Source organism: Globicephala melas, chromosome 4 (assembly GCF_963455315.2).
Source record: "Globicephala melas chromosome 4, mGloMel1.2, whole genome shotgun sequence".
NCBI classification, from domain to species: domain Eukaryota; kingdom Metazoa; phylum Chordata; class Mammalia; order Artiodactyla; family Delphinidae; genus Globicephala; species Globicephala melas.
The window spans coordinates 64894801-64919953 of NC_083317.1; the positions used below are offsets into that span (position 1 = coordinate 64894801).

A 25153-nucleotide genomic window follows, 5' to 3' on the forward strand; every position below is an offset into this window, starting at 1 on the left:
CGGCTGGGCCCGTGAGCCATGGCCGCTGAGCCTGCGTGTCCAGAGCCTGTACTCCTCAACGGGAGAGGCCACAACAGTGAGAGGCCCGCGTACCGCAAAAAAATAAATAAATAAATAAAATAAGGTAATGTTTTATTGGCTAGGAAACATAAGATACTATTTTGATATGATTTTGAATATTAATCTAATAATTTAATTAGCACAATGAGGGAAGGAGGGAGAATAGGAATGAGCAAACAAGGGGTAAGACAAAAATGGAGGAATCAGGGATGAAGGGAAAGTAGAGGACGTTAGGAAGAGAAGAGTCATCCCAGAGGCTGCCCTCTGGGGCTCTGTGTGTTGTCAGCTAGTTTTCTCTCTCAGACCCCTGTTTCAGAGCCAGCTAGACTTAGAGTCAGGTGACATCACTGCACAGAGTGTACCAAGAATAGGGCTTCCTCTGGCAAAGCAGTATGCATGAGGTCACAGAGATTCAACCGGGATTCCCAACAGCCTTGTTTAAAAGGAATAAAGATAATGAACACAACAAGAAAGGGAAAGGCAGGGAAAGGCAAGAAAGATGGGAGCAATTCCTACATTAGCAAACACCAAGATGCTTCTCTTAATACCTCAATACTCAAGAACAGTAGCAAAGAATAGGCCATCTGGTCACCTTAAGTAAATATAATTTTGAACTCGAGGAATGATACTAGTTAAAAATGAGCTAAGGAGCTTCCCTGGTGGTGCAGTGGTTAAGAATCTGCCTGCCAACGCAGGGGACACGGGTTTGAGCCCTAGTCCAGGAAGATCCCACATGCCACGGAGCAACTAAGCCCATGCACTACAACTACTGAGCCTGCGCTCTAGAGCCCACAAGCCACAACTACTGAAGCCTGCGCACCTAGAGCCCATGCTCCGCAACAAGAGAAGCCACCACAATGAGAAACCCTTGCACCACAACAAAGAGCAGGCCCCGCTCGCCACAACTAGAGAAAGCCTGTGCACAGCAAGGAAGACCCAACACAGCCAAAAATAAATAAATAAATAAATATGAACATCTACTCTCACCTAACCTTGAATTACAAAAAGTAATTCCAAACGGATCACAGACATTTATGTAAAAGCTAAAACTATAAATCTCACTGATGAAAACATAGGAGAAAATATCTGCAACTTTTGGTAGACATTTCTTATGACACTAAAAGCACAAAACATAAAAGAAAAAAATTATAGTGGACTTTTCAAAATTAAAATCTTTTGCTCTTCAAAAGACACCACTAATAAAGTAAAAAGGCAACCCACAAAAAGGCAGAAAATATTTACAATACATATATTTGATAAAAAATGGTATCCAGAATATATAAATAACTCTTACAACTCAATAATAAGACAAACACCCCATTTTTTAAAAATTGGCAATAGAGTCTGAACAAACACTTCTCTAAAGAAATGATACAAATGGCCATTAAGCAAGTGAAGAGATGCTCAACATCACTAGTCATCACGGAAATACAGACTAAAACCACAAGAAACCACTACACATCCATTAGAATGGCCAGAATTTTAAAAGATTGACCACACCACGTCTTGGCAATGATGTGAAACAACTGAAACTCTTACACACTGGTAGTGGGGTAAAAAAAAACAAATGAGGTAACTGCTTTGGAAAACAGTTTGGCAAGTTTCCTTAGAAAGTTAAACATCAACCATTCCACGTAAAATTATTTACCCCAAAAGACTGAAAACGTGTTCACACAAAGACTCATACAAGATTAGTCCCCCAAACTGGAAATAACTCAAATTTTCCTCAATAGGAGAATGGAAAAACAAGTTGTAGTATATCCATGCAAAAGGGTTCCATTCAACAATAAAAAAGCAACAAATCAATGCATGCAACAACATGGCAAAATCATCATGCTGAGTGAAAGAATCTAGACACAGAAGAGTACACACTGTTTGATTCCATTCACAAAAATTCCATAAAATGCAAACCTACACACAGTAGCAGCAAGGAGATCAGTGGTTTCCTGAGGCCAGAGGCAGAAGAAGGGAGGGAGGGATGCAAAATGAGACAGATAATCTTTAGGGGGCAGTAAAAATGTTCCATAGCTTGACAGCAGTGGTGGGTCCATGGATGTCTATACAACTGTCATCGAACTGTGTACTTTAAAATGGATGCAGAGTTTTGTACTCAAACTGTACCTTATCAAAGTGGATTTTTAAAAAAATCATCGATGCCCACTTCGAGGGCCTTTTTTCTGTAGTAAGACGAGTGACCTAGTCATAGGCAACTCACCATCTTACCACCTTCCATGAAATCATGGTTCAATAAAGGCTGTAATTACATCAACCAAACTAAAAAAATAAATGTTTCATTTCCATACCAAAAATACCCTAAGTAAAAGGGATGTAAATTTTTAAAAACCATTTCCCCGTGGGGTGTGGGAAGGAAGCTACAGTTAATAAGGGCTAACTTAGCTTAATGTACTTCTACTGGGGAGTCTAAGGTAAAGGGAAAGAGGAGGGAGAGGATGATGGGAGAGGATCCATTCCAGGAAGTGGAAGATGCAACTTAATTAGAATCTTTGAAAAGACCCTTGAGGCCAAGAGATTGTCAGAGATTCTTGGGGACCTCTGAGAAATACAGAGAACCTGTCAAACCATCAGTGGTTAGTGACTCAAGGCAAATTTGAGAAAAGAAAAACCACAAAGACCTCCCATTTTCAGGATTATTCATTATGACATTTCCCAAACCTTACGAAATTCCCAAATAAGGGCTACACTATGATTCTACATGCTTTATTTGATGTATTCACAACTGTATACCCCCTGTAAAAAAGTGGTTTGTTTTAGTTTGTGCTCAGATGGACACTGTTTTACTGAAACTGAATTTGTCTATCATGCTATCTAGACTTCTAAGGTCTGGCCTGGTCACCAACCACAGAACTAGAACATAGACACAAATGCCTAGATTTCAGGCTCAATACAACACTAATAACCTTTCAATTATTCACATTTATCCATATATTAATGAAACTCCCACAAACTTCACACTTTTTTCCTTCTTACATTTCCCCCATTCTGAGAAGAAAATATTCTCTTTACAAGTCTTCACTTTGTGGGGAGGGAAGCTTTGAGTTTTTTTAAGATTTACTGAGAGTATGTCTCTCTTCTTGGACTTAATTTATCAACATTTATGATGAACCTCACATGATTTTGAGCTTCCACAACAGCCTCTTAGCTGACCTCGCCATCTCCCTCCTGGTCCACTTCCAAACCATCCTCCACTCTGCTGCTAAAGCCAAATTGCTAAAAGAGCAAAGCTGAGCAAGTTATTCCTCCTGAAAACCCTGGGATGGCTTCCCACTGCTCACCAGGTAGTCCAGATCCCTGTGCTGGCCTATCCTGCTGGCCCATCTCTGGCCTCTGCTCCCGGGGAACCCTACCCTCCAGGCATGCAGAACTACTCGTCGCTCTCAGACGACTTTATGCCTCTGTTACTCTGCTCATCTACTCTTTCTGCCAGAGGGCTGGCCCTCTCAGGCCCCCTCCCTTCAACATTTCCCCTTACTTCCTGAACTCCTACTCATCACCTAAGATGAAGCTTCTGGACTCATTTCTGACCTCATCTTGAAAACTTGATCATTCCACTTCCCTTGGTTGATGGACTTACAGGTTGCTGTCTGCTTTCCCGCCTGTAACTTTGGAATAAAGGAGATTCTATCAACATATTCATTTGCATAAACTGTGATTCCCCATACAACTCACATTCCAGTGCAGGTGATGTGCATATTCACAAACCTCCTCACTTATCTGGATATTGCTTTTTATGTCCTTGGATGACTGTTATCTCCTCAACTTAACTATAAGACACAGGAGAGAAATATACATAGTTATTCTAATAGGGACAGGGTGGCTATAAAACACTTAGTTCTAAAACAATTTGCCCAATGAATTTTGTAAAACTGAAAATATAAGGCTGTATTGATGCTTTTGACAATGTTTATTAAACACCTGCTATGTGCCACGCACTGAGCTAGATTTTAAGGCCACAACACTGCACAAAATAATTTATAGATACAGATAATTTTCAGAAACAAAGAACTTTACAACTGAACGGTACGTTAGAGACCACTGAGTCCAGTCCACCCATTCGATGGTAGAGTAAGTATCTTGTCCAAATTCACCCAGCTAGTTAGCTGCAAAGGTAAGATACAAGAAACTGCTCATCTAATGTCTCTTTCCTATCCTTTTCCACCAATTAGAAGGAACTTTGAGTAATAAGACAGATTAAACACTATTTTGGTTTAAGACACTATATAAATCGCACCAATGTTAAATAATATTAACCTATATGTGAAAAGAGGCTTAACACTACATTTTCAGAAAGGAAAGCAGTGACATAAAACAAATCTAAAGGGAAAGAAATAACAGAGACACAAAAGTGGGAGCTGAGATTCATCTAAGTCAGCAGATGACATCTATTTGCACTGGTTAGCACTGCCTGGCATGTGCTACACCATCCCCTGGGGTAATTTACATTTTTTTAAAGCATGTATTTCTAAATTTAGGAAGTTAGGATAATCAGGGTGGAAAAGCCCATCTGTTTGAGTTCACTCCAGCTGCTACAGATTCTGAAATGAAATTTGCGTATTTTCTTGTCTGTTTTGTCTTACCCAGTCTGGAATAGGAGGACATGACAGAAGCATAATTGTAGTAAGGGCAGGGTATCATATATATATATATATATATATGCACACACACACACACACACACACACACACATATATATATATACACATATATATATGTGTGTGTGTGTATATATATATATGTGCACACATCTCCACTGTGTTTAAATAATCCTACCACAATTATACAAACACATGCGCTATTTATACACACCTGTGTACACTCATGGTATATGTACAATTTTCTTGTATAATATTTTTTTTTCTTTTTTTTTTGGTATGTGGGCCTCTCACTGTTGTGGCCTCTCCCGTTGCGGAGCACAGGCTCCGGACGTGCAGACTCAGCGGCCATGGCTCACGGGCCCAGCCGCTCCGCGGCATGTGGGATCTTTCCGGACCGGGGCACGAACCCGTGTCCCCTGCATCGGCAGGCGGACTCTCAACCACTGCGCCACCAGGGAAGCCCTCTTGTATAATATTTTGTTGAGGTGGTGGTGTGACAGAGACAGAAAGACCCTAGGAAGAGATGATGTTTGATCCTAAAGCGGTTAAAATTAATGTGAACAAGACAGAAAAAGTAACTGAAACATTGCTTGGCTGTATTATTTGCCTTTATTGGAAAGAGCATTAACCTGGGTTCTGGTCCAAACTTTACCACTTAACATTTTACCTCTCTGGGTTTCTTATTATACAACCAGAATATGCCAGAATAGAGGCAAGAGGGGAAGGAAGAAAGAGGTCAGCAACGAAGAGAAACCAGAGACTAAAGGTGTTTTCCGGATATACAGTTCTGGAACTGTACGACAGCTGCAGAAATGTTCACAAAAAGCCACCGTAAGCGTAAGAAGTTTTCCCCTTCTAGTCTGAAATTTGCAACATTAAACCCAGAAGCAAATGGATCAATATTTATTTATATACCTTTTTATTACCCCTAAAACGTATGAGTATATACATTGGAAGTTAAACAAATATTTAGTAAGTACTAAAACAACCTAGAAGTATTTTTAAAATAAACACAATTCAAACGGGACAATTTTACATTTCTAAAGTACAAAAATAAGGTAAAAGGAAAATGAAAAACAAGCATTATCGAGGATGATGTTTATTACCGGTGATAAACATCAGATGTAATTCTTAATAAAGCCCTCAAAAAAGAAGTTTATTTCTCAGTTAGCGAAATAAACATTTCCTGGGTCCATAAACCTTTCCTGAACACCTTCCCACTGTAAGGTACTGTGGTATAAGTAATACTAAGCAATGACTGTCTCAGATGAAATTTTTAAAGTTTTTATTACTGTTCTTAGTAACAGGGAGTCACTTAATTAGAAATAAAAACCATACAACTAACGGGAGTCCGTTTCAAATTCTTGTGTAAGATCCAGCTTATCTAACACAACTAACTGCAAGTGTTACGGAGACAGAAACCCAGCACAGGTTGTAACTTCACTAAAGAAACTGATCTATCTGGAGAACATAAACATAAATCCAAAGGTTGTAAAAGCTTTAAAAAGCACTTTTACCATGACTTAAGGAAAATTAAGTTCTTAACATAATTTCTTTCTGTGTCAGTTACATGATTCTTAACCTACCACTACATTATAAGTGAACAAGCATTTCAAGACGACACAAGGACTTAGAGTTACAGACTCTTCCTATGTACCACATGTGTTAGGGCCATCTCTTCATCACTCAGTGGGGTAGGTGTCATGTGCCTCACTTTCCAATGAAGAAAAAGATTCAAAGCCTAAACAATACTCTGACCAAAGAAGAGGAGAAAACATGGAACCACCTGACCATCTAGTCTACCTAGATGGGCTGGGGTGCAGGTGCAAAATTCCTCCAAGAAGCAGGACATAAAAGACAACCAGGAAAAAAGGCTGAGCTGGGAAGGCTAGCAACAGGATGAGCAGCACACGGGAAGAACAGGTACAAACAGTGTAACCGGCTGGACCACAGAGCCAGGCAGGAGGCACAAAAGGTGTCCCGCTGGGCTGCTGGAGCCCGACAGGGAGGGTGGGAGGTGTAGGACCCTCAGGGGTGAGGGTGTAGGGGTCCTTGGAACCAGGGGAATCAGGGAAACCAGGGTGGTGTGCGTCATGTGTTCAAAGCTCTCAAAGTAAAAACAGTCTAGAAATATGTCAGCATAAGCAAATAATGGCGTGAATGTTAGTGACAAAGACGATGGTCATTTATGGTAAATCATTAGTCAAGCTGTCAAACCTAATTCTTTTTTAAATCATCTTTAGAAATCTAAAGGGAAAAGCCAATTTTCACCAGAAGGAAGAGAACATTGTAAATATAGAATTATTGACTATGCAGGAAAATGCTTAGAATGCTGAAGCAAATAGTTCAATGTGTACAGATTACAAGCATAATAGAGCTTCAAATGAGTTGCCATAGCTACAAAAAGATAATTAATTTTGAGGAAACAAAAGAAAAGAGATATCATTGGGGCAGTTTTCAAAGAGCTGAAATAATAAACGTGGCATCCAAATTTAACTCACATTACTTCCTAACAGGAGCTAGCAATGCTCCTTTCCATGTGACCACTTCTGATGTTGTCGCCACACTCAGCCTCCCCAGTCTGCTGTGTCTCGCCTCCCTAGTGCTCAGCTAAATCCTATTCAGATACTGCGAGACTCTGCTAGTTCCCTGCTGTTCCATAAAGTCTCTTTGAAGTCCAGTTGCTCTTACAGCTTGAGCTATGCAATTATCACTTATGATTTATGAAACAAATATCTATTAAGCACTGGCTGTGTACCAGGCACAGTGCCTAAAGGTAAGGAAGGAAGAGGGGGGTTAAACAAAGCAGAGTGTGTAGACTACAGAAAACAGGACGGGCTAACGTCTGAACAACGTTCTATGGAGATAGGGAGGGGAAAAGCCAACTCAGGGAGACCACATGGAAGGTGACATCCAACCTCGGTCTAGAAGCATAAGCCTTATTTTCCAGGCCCAGAAGAAAGAGGAAGAAAGGGGATTTCAAGTTGAAATGACAGTGCTTTCTTTCTCTCCTTTTCCTGAAGCAAGAAGAGGGTAGGTTTTCGATACCAAAAGGAACTAGAGGTGTGACCTTATTTAACTCTTCCTTGTTTATAAAATGGAAATAATGCAACGGTGTGATGAAGATTAATTACATAAGGTACATTTGAAGGGCTAGTATCTAGTAGGCATTCAAAAAAATGCTTCCTCCCTTCCCTCCTTGAAAATTGTCAACTCAGTGAAGGCTGGAAAGGAGCTGTGCACTTCTATCCTACCACCTGCAGTGTCTAACACAAAGGCCAAGCACAATTTCTTCTTGGTATAATTATTTTTCAGTCATTCCCCTTTGAATGTGAGAACTTATAATTTACCATGCCAACTTATTTGAAATAAATGAAAACAAAGTTCTCAACTCTTTTATGGCTCATGCTGTATTATCCCGCAGGCACACCAAACAAATACATAAGGCACCAACAAGGCAGGAGGGAGAGAGAGGGTGTTTTAAGGTTGATATTTGATATTTCAGAACAAAGATTAAAGCAGTCCTCCTGAAGGAAAAATCACAACTGTGCTCGACTTGCTGACTCTTGCTTTACAGTTTAGGATTTACTTTGAGCTTCACAGGAAGGGCACCGTAATCTTTGCACGCTTAGGGTTCTAAAGGTCTTTATAAGCCCTGCTCACGCAGCTCATATAAAAGTTCCCCAAATTCTTCTCCAGTTAGGCCCTAGAATGGGGACAAAATCACCAAAAAGTCAGAGCTTAAAACAGAGAATGTGGGCTTCCCTGGTGGCGCAGTGGTTGAGAGTCCGCCTGACGATGCAGGGAACACGGGTTCGTGCCCCGGTCCGGGAAGATCCCACATGCCGCGGAGCGGCTGGGCCCGTGAGCCATGGCCGCTGAGCCTGTGTATCCGGAGCCTGTGCTCCGCAACGGGAGAGGCCACAACAGTGAGAGGCCCGTGTATCGCAAAAAAAAAAAATAGAGAAAATGTAATCCAGTCATTGACTGTCTGAGCCTGACACAGCACTAAGCACTTTACATATTATCTTACTCTTCCAGGCACTTAACTCCAGGTACTGAAATTCACGCTACTCTCCAACCACACAGTCAACTTTCTCGCTTGGAAACAGGGCTAATATTCATCTAGCTCACAGGCTTGTCTTAAGGATCTTCAAGTAAATGTACCTAAAATGCCTGGGTGATGCATGGCACATGGTGGGTACCAAATAATGGCAGTTATGACCTTAATGGAAATTTGTCATCTAGACTGGAAACTTGGGACACTAAAAGCAGGAGAAATGTGTTGACTTAGAGAGGCATCTAGAAGCGGTGGAGCAGCAGAGCTGGAGCCTGTCAGAGCTGGCACTGGAGGCAGGACGGCTTGGCTTGCCAACCCTGTGGCACATGTGCCCAGAGTCTACTCAACTCCAGTGTTCCAAGCTGTTTAACCACATTCGGTTCGCTGTGGGCACCTCAGTATCGAAGAAGCCTGCCAGATCCAAGTATTTTTTAAAAGCACTCCAAGTGATCAAGCAAATAAAGAGGCTTTTCTGAAAAGATCATTTATTGAGATTCAATAAACCACTGTCATACGGTTCTTTCAACTGTTTACACATTTGCTGCCATGTTGGTACGTCAGCTTCAGTTAAAAACCAGGACAAAGCTCAAGGTGGGTGCATCTGGCTAGAGGAGGACCCTGGATTCTGTGGGATTGGCCATGCATCTAAACCACATGTTACCAAGAGGACAGCAATAAGTAAGTCTGCATTTCTTTGTTAATAAATAAGCATGTGCAAAGAAACAGTCTATTTTCTCTCAAACTGATAGGATCTTCTTACCACTTCTCACCTCCCAACAACCCACCCCAAAACCAGATGTGTAGTGGGGGGTGAGGGGGATAACTCAATTCAGCCCAATCTGGTCATCTAAGGCTGCTCCAATAATTTGAACACCTTCTTTAAGTAATCTCATAGATGTCTCTTTTGGATGGCTCAGATAAATGCTCCATCTTTCAGATTTCTTTCCCCTCGTCCTGCTTTTCTTCAAGATGGTATCTGACGGCATGAAGGACAGAGTCCTCAAACTACCCCAAGGCAGAGAAGAAAGCTGGCCCTCATATCCACACAAAGTCCTCCGGGTCTTTACTGGCCTCTGCTGTGGAGTATCTTAACTCGCTACTCCCAGACTAATAACCAGTAAGTTAAGACTGGTGCTCTGTGGGGATGTTCCTTCCAGTGGTGGTGGTGGTGTTGAATGGGGAACAGTGGTGGCTACGTGCTGGTTCCCATCCTTATTCAGGGGTCCCGGCCATTTGCCTCTGATCTTGAAATCCCTACACACATGGATTTCTTCATTCTAACCTCAGACCTCTATCACCCGGACACACAAGCACTACTAGGTCTCTTACACACTTCATGCAGGCCCTAGGGAACCGGGAGCGCTGCCTCAGACTCCACCTGCCTTCTGCCACTACCTCCACCACATCACTCCAGCACATGCTGAAAGTGACCAGCTGCAGAGCTGGAAGACCCCAAGAACCATACCACCTAGGGAAATGACATGGCTTGGTCAAAACAAGAATGAGGATTGAGCAGGAGACAACACTGCATTCATATCAGTGTGACAAATTAAATGATAATGAGCTGAACCATGTTTGTCTTTTAGACTAAACTCATGGAGTCCTGAAGATGGAATCCTACACTTATTCATCTTTCTATCCCCAAATGCCTGGAGCATAATAAGCCCTCCTTTTTTTTGTTTTATTTTTTCCTTAAAAACTGCTGAATAAAGAAAAAACAAAGGTGTTCTGCCTCATCAACTGGGATGAAGACCAGACAGGCAGTGCACAAGGCCATTAACTATCTGGCTCTACCTTCTTGCACCTGACACTTCAACTACCACATATCTGCACTTCAACTTCCACACATGATTCTGACAACAAGGGTTCCACAATTACTCCTTTTCTGATTCACATAAATCTCCAAGTTGTAACTGCGCTTACAGTTTTACCTATAGTTACATGTGTGTTAAGTTCTTTAAGACCAGGTACCATACTGAATACTCTGTATGACCCACAATGCCTCGTACAGTGGTGTACATAGAGTAGGTTTCTCAACAGTTCATTGGAAAATGAAAAAATATACTTTTAAAAGTTGAGATGTTCTCACCAAGAAAAATACCAAATGTGTACAACACAAAAATTTCTGTGACATCTCTGAAAACCATTTTTGGACCATGGGTTAAAATTCCTGGTACAAAACAAATGTAAGGTGGTGGTGTTATGATGCAAGGTACTCAGCAATATAAAATACTATTATAAGACTAAAATTATTATTTTTAAAGGAGAGTACTATATAATGGTAAAATTAAGATCATGAGAGTCAGAATCTAACCTCAGTTCCAGACGATGAGGATGATATTAATGAAGGAGACGGAGACAATGATGGCAAAGATGGCAGTGGCAACAGAGAAGGAAGAGGGAGATAACAAAAAAGGAGAGAAGAGGGCTTCCCTGGTGGCGCAGTGGTTGAGAGTCCGCCTGCCGATGCAGGGGTCACGGGTTCGTGTCCCGGTCCGGGAGGGTCCCACATGCCGTGGAGTGGCTGGGCCCGTGAGCCACGGCCGCTGAGCCTGCGTGTCCGGAGCCTGTGCTCCGCAACGGGAGAGGCCACAGCAGTGAGAGGTCCGCGTACCGCAAAAAAAAAAAAAAAAAAGTGGTTACCTTTGGGGAGCAGGGAATGGTAGGATGATTGAGACGGTCTTTTGGGGCTATTGGGTGTGGGCAATGCATGCCACTGCATCTAGATGATGGTTACCTAAGTATATGACTTACGATAATTCACTAAGTAGTACTCAATATTTCTACACTATTTTTGTGTATATTACACTGTCCTGTCACTATTCTCTTTTCTAATAAGTTTAACAAGTTTGAAATATAATCCAAAAAATAACTCTGTAGTCATCGTTCTTCAGTGGACTGAACAACGTATAAATTCTAGAAAGGCAGCAGGAACATGTCAGAAGAAAGTGGGAAGCTACTGTAAACTTAGTTCCATAAAGGAAAAGGCTGAGTAACTACTAAAGATTTTCGGAGTTTGCGGTTGTTATTGCTGTTGATGGAAGGGAGAAATATAATGAAAACAGTGTTTGACAGAAAAGCAACCTGGCAGAGACAAAAGCATGGATCAAAGAGAAGAAAGGTGAAATAAAGACCCGCTAGAAAACTGTCAGAATACTGTAAACTTAAAATGATAAGGATCTAAATTAAGGAAGGTGGTGAGGAAAGAAAGGAGAGCAAGAAATTAAGAACGCTGAGAAGAAACAGTTTAGAGTCGGTGGTGTCAGATGGGATCATGCACTGGTACAGCATGACTGCCACAGTCTCCAAAGTCTGGACAACACCAGAAGCTTGGGCCACACATAAAATCAGTCTGCCTGAGGTTTAATTATAAATATATGCGTGTGTATGTGTGTGTGTACACATATACACACACATCACACACGTATATATACAAACTGCCGCATATAAAATTAGATAACTATGTGTGTGTTTACATATTAGCAAGCATATATGAAGTAGAAAGGCAAGTAAAGGTTTTGTGAAGTTTAATCTGAATGTGGAAAAGCTGAAGAAGTGCACTCACTGTACCTGGGATAACTACACCACAAGGAGTTAGGGAAAGGGCTCCACTACCCTCTTTCTCAAGTCAAACAGAAAGCTGGCAGGCCGACTTCCACTATGTCAAGAGAATCTGAGATGAGAATTCAAGAGGAAGCGCTCAAGATTGCAAATTATTTTCGTGTTCATGGTCATCATCATCAGTTTATAGAATATTCGTTAGACGTTGACGGAATAAGCAGATTTGATTTATTTCAATGCAGGCAGATGGCTTGGTGGTGGAAATTGTGAAGAGATTTACTGAGCGGCTTCATCAGATCAAGGACATTATGGAATTAAAGGGCTCTAAGAGACCTTACTGGTCCAGCTCCCAGTGGCTCACAACATTGCACTTTCTTATTAATGAGAAAGACAACTCAACCCCCTGGATTCGAAGTAACCAGGGAGGGAGGAGGGAAGAGCACAATTCATTTGTCCAAAGAAGTGCAAATGTTAACACTGAAACTGGAGATATCAAAGGGCAACTGAAACATGTCTTGCTCTGAGGACAGTGAAATCACGAATTAGGAAGAATTAAAAGTCACATTTTCAGGGGCTTCCCTGGTGGCGCAGTGGTTGAGAGTCCGCCTGCCGATGCAGGGGACACGGGTTCGTGCCCCGGTCCGGGAAGATCCCACATGCCGTGGAGTGGCTGGGCCTGTGAGCCATGGCCGCTGAGCCTGCGTGTCCGGAGCCTGTGCTCCGCAACGGGAGAGGCCACAACAGTGAGAGGCCCACGTAAAAAAGTCACATTTTCAGAAAATATTTTCATGAAAATGAATCATATTTAAGTTTCTATAACTATTTTGGAGTACAAACCTCAAGAACCTTCTCTACTAGTGTGTTTTAGTTTCAGGAAAAATTTAATGATCTGAAGACAAACCATACTTACCAAGAAAACACAGTAGGCAGTGAGTTTATGAATCTCAGAATTAATTTGAAAGTTCCGCTAATGTGACTAACTGTCCATTTGGGAGACCACCTAGCTTTGTATAAAAACATTCTCTTTCATGAAAATGCACAAAGAACAGCTGGGAAACACTATCAATGACATACATCAGAATTAAGATGTGCCCAACCACATCTCTCCAAAGCTTTTATCACTACCTCCCTGACTAAAACTCATTGTTTTTTAAAAGCTCACAGGCTTTTCACCTTTAATCAACAGCAGTATGACTAAAATGTCTATATTCATCATGTAACCCAGTATAGATAAATTTTCACACCTATGCCTGGCTTAGACCAAGAAAAGTCATTATGAGATAAAAGCAGAGAAAGGTCCTAAAAATCAATTTAAAGGATGAGGATACAGTGATTGTGGTAAAAAGTTTTTCTGTCACATTTAAAGCCTGTTCACAACTGACCCTCTCCTGACACATATGATACCTATCTATGCTATAAAGGATTTAAGAAAATAAAGATGTATGTACATAGCCCGAGCCAAAGTGAACAGAAATTAATTTTAAAATATAATTCTTTATATTTGAAACCACTTTTTATAAAGTTTCTACAACAGATGAAGATGGTTTTAATTCCCAGAACAGATATCACCATAAAGTCTCATTATATTGATGGGGGAGAGGGAGAAGAAAGTCATATAACTATTTTAGGAAAAGTTTTAAAAATATGTTAACACCAGTCATATATTATCTCCAGCTTATTTTATTGCCAATATTCTCAATACTTGGAAGCCAAGTTAAAGAATCATGAGATCACAGAGCTGGAAAAGAAGAGATTACCCTACCTAATCCCTCATTTTGCAGATGAAAGCAGGCCTGTAGAGCTGTATCATGCGTCCCAGGTCACACCTCCATTGACAACCCTGGATAGAACTCTTGCCTCCTGACTCAAGTTGGGGCTTAGCAATACTTATAACAGTAACTATTACTAACCAAGCATTTTCTATATGCCAGGCACTATGCTAGACAGTTGAGAGATGTGTCATTTCATTTAATTTAGTACTTCTCAACGCACTGATACAAGATAATCAGACTCAAGCTCAGGACATCATAACACTCCCAAAGTCATAGAACAAATAAATAAGTCAGGAACTCAAACCCAACCTGTCTGACTATACAAACCCATGAACTTTTACACAATGCTCGTCTCCCCCCAAATGCTAAATGTGTACATCCAAAAAATTCCATTTTGGGCAACCCAGACTACAAAAATACCTACACAAATTTATAGGTTATATGTACAAAGATGTTTACTACATCATTAATATCAAGAAATCAGAAACAACATAAATATCCAATAATGGGGAAACAGCTAAATAAATTACAGTATATACATGCTGTGAAATACTAAATGGTCACTAAAAAGAATGAGGTAGATCCATGTAACAGATGTGGTAAGATACCCATATTAAATTGTTATTTTTTTGTTGTTTTTTTGTGTGGTTTTTTGCGGTACGCGGACCTCTCACTGTTGTGGCCTCTCCCGTTGTGGAGCACAGGCTCCGGACGCGCAGGCTCAGCGGCCATGGCTCACGAGCCCAGCCGCTCCGCCGCATGCGGGATCTTCCCGGACCGGGGCACGAACCCGTGTCCCCTGCATCGGCAGGCGGACTCTCAACCACTGCGCCACCAGGGAAGCCCTAAATTGTTACGTTTTAAAAATAAGTTGCAGAACAGTATTTATGGCATTATTTATTTTTTAAAAAAAAATTACATGTGCATGCAGGCTTTGTTTGTGGTTACAGAAAGGTCCAGAACAATGCACAGTAAAAGCAGAGAATTCGGTGGGTGGAGGTGGGTTTGAGTCAATTCTTAAACACTTCTGCATTGTCTGAATTTTTAGGATATGTTACTTTTATAATTTAAAAAATTATCATACAAAAATAAAGAATTTTAAATGTTTATTTTTTTTTTAATGCATGCATTCTCCATTTAATGCCATCCCCCATAACATAGAATAATTGTGTGGCTATTTGTCTCTAAAACACTTTTTTAAAAAAAGAAACTAACATCCCATCACAGTACACCAGCATTTCAAGTCTAGTCCACAGACCCACGGGGGTCTCCCAGATCCTGACAGAAAGTCCATGAGGTAAAAGCTTTTTTCTTAATAATGGTAAAGTGTTATCTGCCTCTTTGCCTGAGTTAACATTTGCACGGATGGTGCAGAAGCAGTGGTGGGTAAAACTGCTGGTGCCTTGGCACAAGTCAAGCCACTGTCACGAAACCGTGGGAGAAGTTATTGTAGTCATCACCATCACGCACTCACAGTTAAGAAAGGAAAACCAGTTTTAAAAAAATGTCTTTGTGAAGCAACAACAGCAGTTTCATTACATCTTGACCTTTTCTAATATTCTGTGTGACCGAATGGGCAGAATGAAACATGAATCTCATATGTGGCTACCAGAGCCAAATGGTGTCCCAAGGAGAAGCGCTGGGGCAGCTGCTGGAGCTCAAGGCTAACTCAACTATTCGCTTTTTCCACGGATCAGGGCTTGTACTTGAAAGAACAACTGACAGACTAATCATCCAGACTTAGGTACCTGGATGACATTTTCTCAAAATTGAACAAAGTAAGACTCTCACTTCAAGGGAAATAACTGATAACTGTTTGTTGCCAAAGATAAAATTTGAGTAAATAGTAAAATTTGGAAAGCTTGAATCTGCCATTGTGAGCTTAATGGCTTCCCAATACTTAAAGGCTGTTCTGGTGAGATCAATGGTGATATTAACATGTGATTATTTTTTTACATTTTATAAAATGTAATACATGTCAACATTTGTAAGGTCTGCATAAGTGAACCAATATTTTCCAAATATTATTATTCAACCGAATAATTATTCAACTGAATAATCAATGAATAATGTTACAAAAAAATCACACATGAGTAAAAGATCCATTTAAAGTACAATATTTAATATTTATTAAAGTGGACTTTAATATAATGGAGTAAGAAATGTTTATTGATATGGTTTCTGATTCTTCATTGCAACCAGTCTTTAAGTTACTACCACTTAAAGTGTTTTGGTAGAATATCAAAGAAGAATAACCAAAATTATCTAAAAATGCTATCAAAATACTCCTTCCTTTTCCAAATACATAGTTGTGTGAGGCTAGATATTCTTCATATAGTTCAACCAAACGAAGACAACACTTCATAATAAACTGAATACAGAAGCAGATAGGAGAATCCAGCTGTCTTCTAATGAGCCAGACATTTAAGAGTTTTCCAAAAATGTAAAACAATGCCACTCTTCTTGCTCATATTTTTTGGTTTTGGAAGAATTCTTACTTGTCATAGAAATATACTATGTCAACATATAATGGATATATTACTGTTGTTTTTAAATTGATTAATACATATTTTTAAATTTTCTCATTTTTAGTTTCCAATATGGTAAATATTGATAGACAAACCCACATAAACAAAAGCTCTTCTGGTCCTCTATAATCATTAAGGTCCCAATAATCTTTAACACCAAAAAGTTTGAGAATCTTTGCAGTGTACTGTTAACACATTTTTCATGTGTTTTTCTTACTGCCTTAAGTCTTGGCCAACAAATGCAAGTATAGCAATCTGTACTTATACATGGGCAGTACGCGTAAGTGAAATGTACTACAAACTTTCTCAACCAATGAAAGCATAAAATGTTAGCCTGATTTGAATATGTTCTGCAACAAGCGATGTTCACTACACTTCAGCCTCTCTTTTTGCCATGTATTTTGTGTTCTGGCAAATGAACTTGACCAACGGGGGCTGTTAAAAGTTGTATAACTGATAGTGATGGGCATGGTCCAAAGAAACAAAGATTAGTATAATGATACTTAAAATTGATGATACTTAAATGATGATGCGAAAGACCCCGAATAGCCAAAGCAATCTTGAGAAAGAAAAATGGAGCTGCAGGATCAGCCTCCTGGACTTGACTTCAGACTATAATACAAAGCTACAGTAATCAAGACAGTATGGTACTGGCACAAAAACAGAAACATGGATCAATGGAACAGGATAGAAAGCCCAGAGGAAAACGCACACACATATGGTAATCTTATTTTTGATAAAGGAGGCAAGAATATACAATGGAGAAAAGAAAGCCTCTTCAATAAGTGGTGCTGGGAAAACTGGACAGCTACATGTAAAAGAATGACATTGGAACACTCCCTAACACCATACACAAAAATAAACTCAAAACGGATTAAAGACCTAAATGTAAGGCCAGACACGATCCAACTCTTAGGGGAAAACATAGGCAGAACACTCTATGACATAAATCACAGCAAGATCCTTTTTGACCCATCTCCTAGAGAAATGGAAATAAAAACAAAAATAAACAAATGGGACCTAATGAAACTTCAAAGCTTTTGCACAGCAAAGGAAAATATAAACAAGACAAAAAGACAACTCTCAGAATGGGAGAAAATATTTGCAAATGAAGCAACTGACAAAGGATTAATCTCCAAAATTTACAAGCAACTCATGCAGCTCAATATCAAGAAAACAAACAACCCAATCCAAAAATGGGTAGAAGACCTAAATAGACATTTCTCCAAAGAAGATATATGATTGCCAACAAACACATGAAAGGATGCTCAACATCACTAATCATTAGAGAAATGCAAATCAAAACTACAATGAGGTTATCACCTCACACCAGTCAGAATGGCCATCATCCAAAAATCTACAAACAATAAATGCTGAAGAGGGTGTGGAGAAAAAGGAAACCCTCTTGTACTGTTGGTGGGAATGTAAATTGATACAGCCACTATGGAGAACAGTATGGAGGTTCCTTAAAAAACCAAAAATAGAACTACCATACGACCCAGCAATCCCACTACTGGGCATATACCCTGAGAAAACCATCATTCAAAAAGAGTCATGTACCACAATGTTCATTGCAGCACTATTTACAATAGCCAGGACATGGAAGCAACCTAAGTGTCCACCGACAGATGAATGGATAAAGAACACGTGGCACATATATACAATGGAATATTACTCAGCCATAAAAAGAAACGAAGTTGAGTTATTTTTAGTGAGGTGAGTGGACCTAGAGTCTGTCATACAGAGTGAAGTAAGTCAGAAAGAGAAAAACAAATACTGTATGCTAACACACATATATGGAATCTAAAAAAAAAAAAAATGGTTCTGAAGAACCTAGGGGCAGGACAGGAGTAAAGACACAAGATGTAGAGAATGGACTTGAGGACACGGTGAGAGGGAAGGGTAAGCTGGGACGAAGTGAGAGAGTGGCATGGACATATATACACTACCAAATGTAAAATAGATAGCTAGTGGGAAGCAGCCGCATAGCACAGGGAGATCAGCTCGGTGCTTTGTGACCACCTAGAGGGGTGGGATAGGGAGGGTGGGAGGGAGATGTAAGAGGGAGAAGATATGGGGATATATGTATATGTATAGCTGATTCACTTTGTTGTAAAGCAGAAACTAATACACCATTGTAAAGCAATTATACCCCAATAAAGATGTTAAAAAAAGTAGAAATAAATGATGATGATACTTAAGGCATCTTGCAAGCACACTGTTGAGGATGCAGTTATGATTAGTAGAAGACTTTGGACATTTCGAGAGCTATAAAACATCACTGCAGACTGAGAGCATGGTCCATAAAGGAATGAATCACAGCTGGAAGAAACTATGGCTGGAAATACATAGCCTTCAAAGGACGGAAAGGGAATGGGCAGGGAAGACAACTAGCAATCTCCACCAGGAGGAGGTTATAACGCCTCCCACATGAGGCTGACTGAGTTAATGCTCCTTTTTCTAAAAAAGCTTCTCTAGTACTTTATACACATGATGTGGGGAGGGGGAGAGAGGGCTTAGACCACATGAGGAGTAATTTTAATTAATTATCTCCATTCTTGGGAGACTAGTTCTAACACACAGGCCCTCAGGACGAAGAATACCAGTGACATAAATGGGAAACTTCGAGGTTCTAAATGGATTCCTAAAAGTCTAACATCATTCTTCACTACGTGGAGCAAAACCTTCAGAAATTCCTTAAGAAAAAACTGTCTCAAATTGGACAACTTCAAAGTTTTAGGATTAAAGATAAGCTAAGAATCAATTTTAAAAGATATGTGAATACAGCACTTCTAAATAAACTTCTAAAATCATAGAATTTGAAAAGACTATGAAAATAGAACTCTAGCACCTCTATTCCACAAAACATACAGCAAAGTTTAAAGATTAGTTAAAGCTGATAGCCAAACCAAATCCTTAAGGAAAATTTTAATGAAATTCTCTTTTCCTTTAAAAGAAAAAGAAAGCATTCTTTTCAGGTACTCCAAGCACATGGGAGTACCGCCTGCTTTTGTAACCACTCACTCATTCAGTCACAATTATCTACTGAGCATTTATTCTGTGCCAGGCATGGTACTGTCTTTTAGGGAAAATGTACACACATACATACATATATATATACACACCCATAATTATATCATAAAATTAACCTCATGGAACAAGGGAAAACTGTTAGCATAGAACTATGTCCACACTCTCATACACCCCCACCAATTCTAGCTTCTAAGGGGATTTCTGGTTCTGTCTGGTTGGCTGCAGGGTTTGTTTTTTTTAATGTCAATCCTGGAATAGGTAGAGCTGAATAAATGAAAGGAGCTATGACTGGCTAGATTTATTTACCTAGGAAGAATCTGATGCTACTAAAAGAACATAACATTCTCCAAAACGGAAGGGGAGGATGAGGAGAGAAAAGAATCAACATTAATGAGAAAACAGGAGTGAGAGAACAGATTTTACATGAGCTACTGCTGCGAACAGGGAGACTTTGGGCAAAGGTGGATAAAGCTCAAACTCTAAATCTGAACATTTCTTAAGTTTCCACTGGTGTGATCTTCAACAGACTTTGATGGAATTTTAAATTTCTTTTCATTTTTTAAAAAAATTTGGATTAATGAGTCTTTTAAGAATGGCCCAGAAGCAGGCCCATTACATTAGAGTGACATTCACAATGTCAAATTGTGTTATTACATAGTTGTGACCCTCCATGAAAAAACAATATTGAATTTCCAATCCCACAAACCTATTATACTTTAACCATCTATCCCAACCCTAAATCCTGATCCACTATTGTTATTAGCCATTAATGCTAACCTAATTCTCTGAAGATTCTTCCAAAAAACGTTCTGTGGTACAAGAATTTCCTGAACTCAGCGCTTCTGGAATCTCAACTTCTTTACCCACAATGCTTTTCTAAATAAAAGTGTGCATCTAACCTTGTCAGTTTGTTACCTGTCCCAAGATGAAAATGATAACTGAAGAGAAACCAGTAAGTAGACAACTTCTAAGAATTTTTTATTGAACAGACTTCTTGTTCACATTGGCAAATTGCATTGGTTTAATACTGTTCTATAAAAATAAAAAATTAATGATATTTATGAAAATGTGACCTTCCTATAACACGAGTGAGGCAGAGCCACACCATATAGCACCTATGTAGTACCCAATAATGGTAATGATGAACTGGTATCAGATCAATGACTGAGCCTATCATCTGTAAAATTAGGAAACACTGACTGACTTCACATTTCTGAAATTTTAAAACCATCACAGAGGCAAACTACCACTACAGTCTCTTTCTTACATGGTAGGAAACCAGGTACAGAGGAAATCAATTACCCAAAGTTTAACAGGAAGAAATCCTTCCAGTTTAGTAAGATCAGCTTAATAAGTAAACTAATTAACTTTCCATTTTTAAGACCAAAATCAGCTCAAATCAGATGGCGTTTTGAATATCACCCAAGAACAGACAGCGTCTCTTAAACTAGCTTCTCTCAAAGTACGATCAAGGGAGGATTTCAGAGCCTCCAGATGGTCTAAGGCTGCCCTCAAAACACAGGGTTTAGATGTGTAAGTGCCAGGGAGTCCTCATCAAACAAAGGAGGAAGAAATTGAGGGGACAGGGTTCACTTGAGGTCATCAGACTACTAGAAAGTCAGCAATCCTGCCTCAAACTGCCTAACATGTAAACTGGTACCACTGGTGTAGATAACAATAGATTCAGAATCCCTATTCTAAATAGTCCAGTTCTAGATGAGAAATTAGGGGAACGCCACAATTTTCCCAACTTTCAATCCCACACCAGTGTTCTGTATAACTCAGAGCAACTAGAGAATCTTGTGTACCAGCACATCACCTTGTTTGACACTAAATCACATGGCTTAAGTATAAAGATTCAAATGAGAATTTTCAATATAAATGCTTCCACTATCGAAGTATGAAAACACATGTGAAAATGTGCCACATACTGTTACTGTGGGGAGAAGTCTTTACCCACTGCATCATTACCTTGGGTCTGACAACAGTTCTAAGCATAACATTTTTAAAGCGCTTGGTGATTTAATATTTAAATTGCTTCCTGAGTAGTCCATGTTGAATACTGAACTTAATTTCTCTAAAATTTTCATCCAGTGGCTGTCACCTTTCATGTAGGTCAAACTACAAATTTTTATAAGAAGTGACTCCTTCCAAAGCAGTTCCATAATTCAAGTTAGATGTAAGAAATGGGAGTTTACAATAAATTCTTCATAATGCTAACAATCGGAGCTCATAATTCTTTTCATTTTATGTCATCTTTATATATTTTTCTCAGATTCTGGAAGGTTACCTGCTATTTCAAGGAATCAGAAGTAATACAAGAAATGCATTAGATATATCTAACCCACTGGTAGAACTATACAGAAGTCAACTTTTCAATTCAAATTCCCTTTGAAGTTACTCCACAGAGATTTAAACAGAAATAAAAACAGAAATTTCTTGACAACCATTTTCTCTCAAAAATGTAAGAGCCTATTTCTACCTTTGGTGCATTCTCCCATTGTACTGGCCACTACTATAATGGTTTTTTATCTAGCATCCATTTCCCTTTTCTCCCTTCATAATGGACCCAACTTTGTTCCACCCGATATCCACTCTTCCCCTCATTCCACATTGCAAGTCCCAGGAATGGGCCTTAGTTCATTCACTCCAACTTTACCATTGACTGGTTCAAGAACTTAACACAGTCAGGACATGGTACCCTGCTGGAAACTGTTATGCTGGGCACTCAACAGCTGTTCATCCTCATCCCCTCCCCATCTTATGGAAACAGTATCAGTGGCCTACCCATGGCCCACTGAATAAAGTCCAAACTCAGTATTCAACGTTCTCTACCATCCTTTTACTACCTTTTTAGCCCTTTCTGCCTCGCATATACATCTCCTGCTCCAGCAGCTACAAGCCTGGCCTTTCCAGAATATGCCCCTGCACTTTCCACTTCATATCCTACAGCCAGGCTGTTCCTTTGGCTAGGAAAGCCAAACACTCTCATCTCAGCCAATTCAAATTCTACTCATTCAAAGTCCAGATCAAAAGGAAACTTTTCCACGAAGTCTCCCTTGATATCACGAACAAAAAATGGCACTCATCATATACTCCTTGTATCATAAATCACTTGTGCATGCTTACAGTTTGTTTTAAAACTGCGAGCTCCTTACAGGCTGTGGACAAACTCTCGTGCATCTTTGTCTTCCACCACCATCCTGCCCCACCAGACACCCAAGTGCCCAGAGTGGGAGCTCAGTAAACACTTGCTGAACAAATGAACACTTTTTTTGAGGGTGAAAAGTGCCTCTACAGAATAGATTACCACGAAGGCTGAAATGTCCTTGGAAGTCTTTAAAAACATCCTAGTATGGTTTAGGAATAGTTCTGCTGAAGGAAAAGAAACACATCAGATGACCTTGTAAGGCTGATTCTGCAAATTTCATCAACTCTTTAAAAGTATTGCCTAACAATTCAAAAACAAACCGTACACAAATGCTATTTACAAGAAGAGGGTGGCATTTATTTTAATATACAAAGGTTAACAACCCAATTTTTTACCAAAAATTTCAGTTGTTCTTATAGTAATATTTATAATAATTTCAGTTATGTCCGAGAGATTATTTAAAAGCCCATTTACTCTATCTTATTTCATACCTAAAGGAAGGACAGAGAAAAATGTTGGCCCTCTCAAAGCAGTAACCAGACAAAATTAATTTAGAAGCACAAGTTTACATAATGCACATACTGATGTCACTTTATTATCTACACATCATCACTAAATATATACCTAATGAAGTCCAGAGAAGTTATCTGTAATTTTGATTATTTCCTTCTATTACTCCTATGGACCCCTTAAATTGAATTTGTACAATTTAAGTCGGCTAAAATTAGGTTACTTCAAGATCTATGGGTACACTATCAGTGCAACTAAAATTATGGGAAACATACTGATATCTCCAGAAAGAAACTGTATTAACCACAATACTCCATAAATCAGTTAACCTGTTTTTTAAATAAAAGCCTTCAGAATCAATCTCAGTAAATCTCAACAATCAATTAAATGGAACAGAAAACTTGATTCCATAGGACAGGACACACAAAAAGAAAGGGCAGTGTATAAAATGAAAATCAGGATCTAAATATGACGACTATTCATAGAAAATAAAATATAAGAAAGATTAAGTAGAAATTAGAAAATTAAACTTAGATTTTTTTAAAGACAGTTAATAAGAAAATTAAACATATGTTTATTTCTTTTGTTCTTATGTTGCTATGTTCTATGTATTTTTGTAAGTCGATTTAAATCCCTTGGGGAAGAAACTAGACTATAAAAAAATAATAATAAATTCTTGTTTTCTAATCTAGTGTAGCACACCGTTGTTATTTTTTAAAATAAAGATCACATTTTCCGTCATAACCTACATATGCTCGTTAAAGATTTGGGGAAAGCTACAATTCAAAGTTTTCCAAATTATTTAAAAAGCATCTCCAGTTTTCCTGCAGCCACCTGACAACGGAAACGATTCTAAATCCCGTTTCTCCCTGGACCCAGTAAGTAAGGGAGTTCGTTGTCTAAAAGGGGCAAAGAGCGGGATCGGAGTCAGAGCCGTGTTCAGGACCGGCGGTAACCGGGTGGCGAGCGTAGTTACCTCTGGATCGGAACACCTGAGCAGTGCGGGGGCCGCGGACCGAGGCAGGGGGCGCCGGCTGGGCAGCAGCCGCCGCGTGGGCGCGGGAGCCTCGGCCGACAGCAACGAATATGGCCCCCGAGAAAGTTGGGCTCCGAAGACCGGCCCTGGCGAGAAAGCTGTCTGCGTCGCGGAAAGCCTCCCCCGGCCCACCGGCCCCGCCAGGCCCCACCGGGAGGGGAGGGGAGGGGAGGGCTACTCACCGTGCAGAGAGAGGAGCAGCAAAGGCGCCAGAGGGGAGCCCCGACAAGTCATTCCGGGGCCGCGGGGAGCGCGCCCGCCGCCCGCCCGGCTCCTCGTCGCGGCAGCGGAGGAGCGGGCCGGGCTCTCTGAGCTCTCGGGGCAGCCCGGACCTCCCAGACCCGCCGCCCGGCCGCAGTCCGCCCGGCGGGGCTGGGACGGTGGGAGCCGCAAACGAGGCAAGTGCGGCACCCGCGCCCTCCGGCTCCGCGGAGGCTGAGCTGCGACCAGGTGCGTCCCGGGCTCGCCGGCCTTGCCCCGCGGCTCCACGGCCACCTCGCGCTGCCCCAGGACCCGCCGGCCCCTCGCGCCGCCCGGGGATCCACTCCCCGCAACTCTCGCCCGACTACTTGGGCGGCAGCCCGGCTGCGGCTCGGCTCCGCGCCGCCCACTCGCCCCGCTTGGTCTCCCCGGCAACCGCGGCTCCAGCGCGACGCCTAGCGGCCCACCAGCTGAGCGAGCGCGGCGCGCAGCTGGCGCGGCCCTGGCCACCTGTGCGCGGGGCCGCCCGCTCCCAGCACACCTCCACGAGCGCTGGGAACCGAAGGCGGGCATCCTCCTCGTCCGCAGCCAGGGCCCTCCCCTGCCCTGAACCACTCCCCAGACCGGC

At 40.7% G+C, this 25153-nt stretch overlaps 1 protein-coding gene across 3 annotated transcripts in view; it reads right to left on the reverse strand.

Annotated features, from left to right (window-relative positions):
• IGSF11 (immunoglobulin superfamily member 11) overlaps positions 1–24893 on the reverse strand; it is a 139072-nt gene extending 114179 nt beyond the window's left edge. For 2 of the 3 annotated variants that reach the window (XM_060298102.1, XM_060298105.1), the window contains exon 1: positions 24507–24891. In XM_060298102.1, the coding sequence (XP_060154085.1) occupies positions 24507–24558 (52 nt within the window). In that variant the 5' untranslated portion in view covers positions 24559–24891. Of the gene's footprint in view, positions 1–24506 lie in introns of all 3 variants that reach the window. The other variant, XM_060298103.1, reaches the window with a different exon arrangement.
• Positions 24894–25153: the final 260 nt, after the last annotated feature.